This window comes from Alligator mississippiensis, chromosome 7, assembly GCF_030867095.1.
Source record: "Alligator mississippiensis isolate rAllMis1 chromosome 7, rAllMis1, whole genome shotgun sequence".
Taxonomy (NCBI): Eukaryota; Metazoa; Chordata; order Crocodylia; family Alligatoridae; genus Alligator; species Alligator mississippiensis.
In genome coordinates, this window is record NC_081830.1 from 82,825,444 (window position 1) to 82,830,084 (window position 4,641).

Here is a 4,641-nt window from a genome sequence, read left to right on the forward strand (position 1 = left end):
TTCCCCCGCTCACTTCCCACCCCCCAGATACATTGCTTTGTGTGGTACTGTCCTGCTTGGCTCCTATGGCCACCCTGGTGCAACAAAGACTCCTGGTGTAGGTGGTATCCTGGCTCCCCTTCACAGTCAGCCCCCAGCATGGGTGCCTCGTCACCCTAGCCTAGGCATGCTACTGAATTCTCTCTTGTCAACCTTGGCAGCCCCCTCCCTTGCTTTTCTTCCTACAGCCTCAACACCACACTTGGACTAGGTAACAATTCAGTTCTACTTCCTATTTTTTTTGCCATTAAGTCAGCGTGTCTAGAGAAACTAAGACAAGCAGCAACTTCAAGAAAAATGTATATTTTAGAATAAAGTGCATGTTTAAACTAAAATATGGTGAATATTAGGACTGTACAAAATGGAAGCATTTCGTTTCGACCAGCGTTTCTACGTTTCGACACAACTGTGTTTCATTTCAACTTTTGTTTTGAGTCGAAATGGCTGTTCCGTTTCGTTCCATCAAAACATTTTGACATTTCAAACCTGTTTTGACGTTTTGCCCATAGGATATAACGGGGAAGGTCGAAACAGGCTATAAGTTTGTCATTTCTGGCCAGATTTGGATAAAACTTGACATCCTGAAAGAAAAACTTGTGTCACATGTATGTGCGAATACACAGTAGGGTCAAAACTGCAGGCATGATAGCCTACAAGCTGCAGACAAGCAAAATTCGTGACATGGATGCTTGTGCAACTGTGTCTGTCTTGGGACACTGTGGGGGTGGAACTACTGCAGGCCTGGCTGGTCAGCTGCTGTGTTACCAGTTACCAATCAATCGTGATTCACTCAGGGACCAGTTCAGTACACAGTACCTAGTTACTACATAACGACTTAACGAGCTTGGCTTAACACCTACAAAAGCACAGACTAAGGAGAGGAAAGAATCAATACAGACAATCAACTGCCCCAGACAGACACAGTCAGTCCCACAAGCACCGGTGTCACGAGTTTCGTATGTCAGCAGCTAGGCGTGCAGGGCACCAGAACCCAGAAGCCCTGCACTGATCTCCTCGACAGCTGGCAGACTTCATGGCCGCAGCAGGGGCTAGCAGCCAGGCCTGCAGTAGTTTCCCCTCCCCCATGCCCCAAGACAGACACAGTCAGTCCCACAAGTACCCATGTCATGAGTTTTGTCTGTCAGCAACTAGGGGTGCAGGACACCAGAACCCAGAACCGATCTCCTCGACAGCTGGCAGGTGTTGTGGCTGCAGCAGGAGCCACCATCCCTGCACCTTTCACCCTGCTGCACCTTGTCACACATGTCATGAGTTTTGCCTGTCAGCAGCTTCAGGTGCAGTTTCCCCAAACCCCTGCAGCAATCTCTTTGAAACATGGCAGGCTTTGTGGCATCAGCAGGGGCCACCACCCCTGCAGTTTTGATTCTGTCGTGGCTTAAGACATACACGTGACATGAGTTTTACTTTCAGGATTTTGGGGTACAGTTTCCCCAAACCCCTGCACCTAGCTCCTTAAAACTTGGCAGGCTTTGTGGCCTCAGCAGGGGCTAGCATTCTTGCAGTTTTGACCCCGCTGTAGCTTAACACACACACGTAACATGCGTTTAGCTTTCAGGATTTTGGGGTGCGGTTTCTCTGAACCCCCTATACCTATCTCCTTGAAACCTTGCAGGCTCTGTGGCCTCTGCAGGGGCTGGCATTCCTCTAGTTTTGACCCTGCTGTGGCTTAATGCATGGGACAAGTTTGGCTCTCAAGATTTTGGAGTGTAATTTCTCTTAACCCCCTGCACTTATCTCCTTGAAACTTGGCATGCTTTATGCCCTCAGAAGGGGCTACCATTTCTACAAGTTTTATCCAAATCTGGTCAGAAATAACAGTTATAGGCTTTTGGACCTTCCCTATTATAGCCTACGGGCAAAACATTGAAACAGTGCCAAAACAGTGAAACGTTTCAACTTGCCTCATTTCATTTCGAGGCTGTTTCAACCATATCTGTTTCATTCTGATGTCACTGTTTTGACCTTGAAACAGGTTGAAATAGTGTCAAAACAACTGTGGTAATATTTTGCACAACCCTAGTGAATAATAGTTTGTCTCTGGGGCTCTTGGACTCTCCTGCCTTCACCTCCTTCCAGCGTACATTGGCTGATATCAAGCATAGAAAATATGGAACCTAAGTGTCAGGAGACGTAAATTGTAGTCCCACTTCTGCTGCTAGGTCACTTTATGACCTTGACATGCCTGCATAAAGTGCTTTGAGATCTTTGAGTGTAAAATAGTTTAGTGAGTCATAGTGAAATCCAGCGTAGCAGGAAAACAAATGTGAAAGCTGTTCCCAGGAAAAGAAATGCCTCCCATTATTGTCCCAGTAACACTGTCTTTGTGTGGCCCTTGGGAGGAAACACTCTTTTTTTGATTAATGGTGCACAGAAAAGACTGGAGGCAAAGGATCCTGCCTGACCTTTTTTCCTCCAACATCAGCTTCTCCATGTTTGACTAAGAGAGCGCCTGGTCTTTTTTGATAAAGACGTGACTCAGAACTAGCCCCAATCATATACCATCCACAGGTAATTTATTCCAAATATTTCCATCATTGGTTAAGTTCGTTATTTGGCAGCTCTTCTCAGGAGAAGATCACATTAAACTTGCTAGCAAGTGAGTTTCACCAGCAGGAATATTTTCCCTGTGGAGGGAAGAGCGGGGTAAACAACAACTTGCAACAAGGAAAAGGAAACAGGTTCACTTAGTAGGGTGACAAGATGGGTCAGTAGCAGAGTTGGAAGCAGCGTATCATCTTGCTCCTCAAATGGATCCATTGTTTCAAGGGAGCTATGTAGTCCATCTATACGTGAGACCTCTCCTTCCATGGACAAGAATTAAGACTATTTGTAGGCCTGATATTGAACTCTTACATTAGTGAATAGTTTCTAGCACACTTGACATTGCTGACAGTATAGTTGCTCACCAATATAAGTGTGAGGCTTCACAGTTTGGCCCATATTTATTAGAGCTCAAGGAGGAAGGGTCGATATTGCCCTGGAAAGATGCGGGCAATGGAGTCCCACAAGGCTCAGTCCATGGACCAGTGCTATTCAATGTCTTCATCAATGACTTGGATGAGGGCATGGAGGACACCCTGTCCAAGTTCGCAGATGATGCCAAATTATGGAGCAAAGTTAACATATCAGAGGGTAGGGAACAGATCCATTTGGATCTGGACAGGTTGGAAAAATGGGCAGAACGAAATGGGATGCAGTTCAACAAAGACAAGTGCAAAGTGCTGCACGTGGGCAAAAAGAACCACCAACACACTTGGAGGCCAGGGGATGACCTCAGCAGCACAGGAGTGGAAAGGGATCTTGGAGTCATAGTTGACTCCAAGATGAACATGAGTCATCAATGTGATGAAGTGATGAACAAGGCTAGCTGCACTTTATCATGCATTAGCAGATGCATGACGAACAGGTCCAGGGAGGTGATGCTTCCCGTTTTATGCTGCACCGGTTAGAGCACAGTTGGAGTACTGCGTCCAGTTTTGGGCGCCGCACTTCAAGAGAGAGATGGAGACTCTTGAGAGGGTCCAGAGGAGGGACACTCATCCGGTTAGAGGCCTGCAGGCAAGGCCCTACAAGGGGAGGTTGTTGAGGGACCTAGATCTCTTCAGCCTTTGCAAGAGAAGGCTGAGAGGTGATCTTGTGACTGCCTATAAATTCATCAGGGGAGGGCAGCAGGGAATAGGAGATGCTGCATTTGCTAGGGCACTGCCTGGAGCAACTAGGAACAATGGCCACAAATTGAGAGAGAGCAGATTTAGGTTGGACATTAGAAAGAACTTCTTCACAGTAAGGGTTGCCAGAATCTGGAATGGACTTCCAAGGGAGGTGGTGCTCTCCCCTACCTTGTGGGTTTCAAGAGGAGACTGGAGAAGCCCCTGGCTGGGGTCGTGTGACCCAGCTCTCTTTCCTGCCCAGGACAGGGGGTCAGACTCAATGACCTACTGAAGTCCCTTCCAACCCAAACATCTATGTATCTGTGAATCTATGAAAGGAAGCCTCTTCTCTGCCTTTATTCATGCTGACTAGTACTTTACTCTAAAATCCATTCCTTTGATTTCATTGCAGAAGGCAGCTATCGTAGACAAAAGCCTGCTTCATCGGATGCTATGAATGACTTGGAGAAAGCAGAGGTTCTAAACAGAAGAGAATGAAACCAGAAAAGAAAGATATATATTTGATTTCACTACAACTGCCTGCAAAGCAAGATGCTACCTGTGCTCAGGGAGGTGGGCTGACTTTGGCATAGACAAGTAAGTGAACACATTCTACAATGGTTTTTTGCAAAGTGTACTTACAGTTCGCTGGGCATCCGTCACCATGTACAAAGCGAACTGGTTGCCATCGGCTTTGTCACCGTTATATTTTCTTAGGGCTATATCCACAGCTTCGAAGACTTCAGGATGGTCACAGTCTACATCCTGAGTGGGGAGTGGGCTGGCTCTGCTCGAGAAAGAACTGGAGCAGAGCAGTAGCACAACGAAAAATTTCATATCTGAGTGTCAACTTGGGGGACTCTTTCAAAAGACGAACACAATAGAATGAATGCCTGTTAGAGATTTAGTAACCTCTTCCTCTGTTTTTCAG

At 46.5% G+C, this 4,641-nt stretch overlaps 1 protein-coding gene and 1 long non-coding RNA gene across 2 annotated transcripts in view; one reads left to right on the forward strand and one right to left on the reverse strand.

The window, feature by feature from the left end:
- Positions 1 to 4,621, reverse strand: part of LOC102564037 (T-kininogen 2) — a 30,029-nt gene extending 25,408 nt beyond the window's left edge. The window contains exon 1 of the mRNA XM_059731190.1: positions 4,353 to 4,621. Coding sequence (XP_059587173.1) covers positions 4,353 to 4,547 — 195 coding nt within the window. The 5' untranslated portion in view covers positions 4,548 to 4,621. The remainder of the gene's footprint in view (positions 1 to 4,352) is intronic.
- LOC132251451 (uncharacterized) overlaps positions 1 to 4,641 on the forward strand; it is a 30,089-nt gene that overhangs the window by 21,068 nt on the left and 4,380 nt on the right. The window contains exon 2 of the long non-coding RNA XR_009463535.1: positions 4,123 to 4,307. This is a non-coding gene — a long non-coding RNA (uncharacterized LOC132251451). The remainder of the gene's footprint in view (positions 1 to 4,122; positions 4,308 to 4,641) is intronic.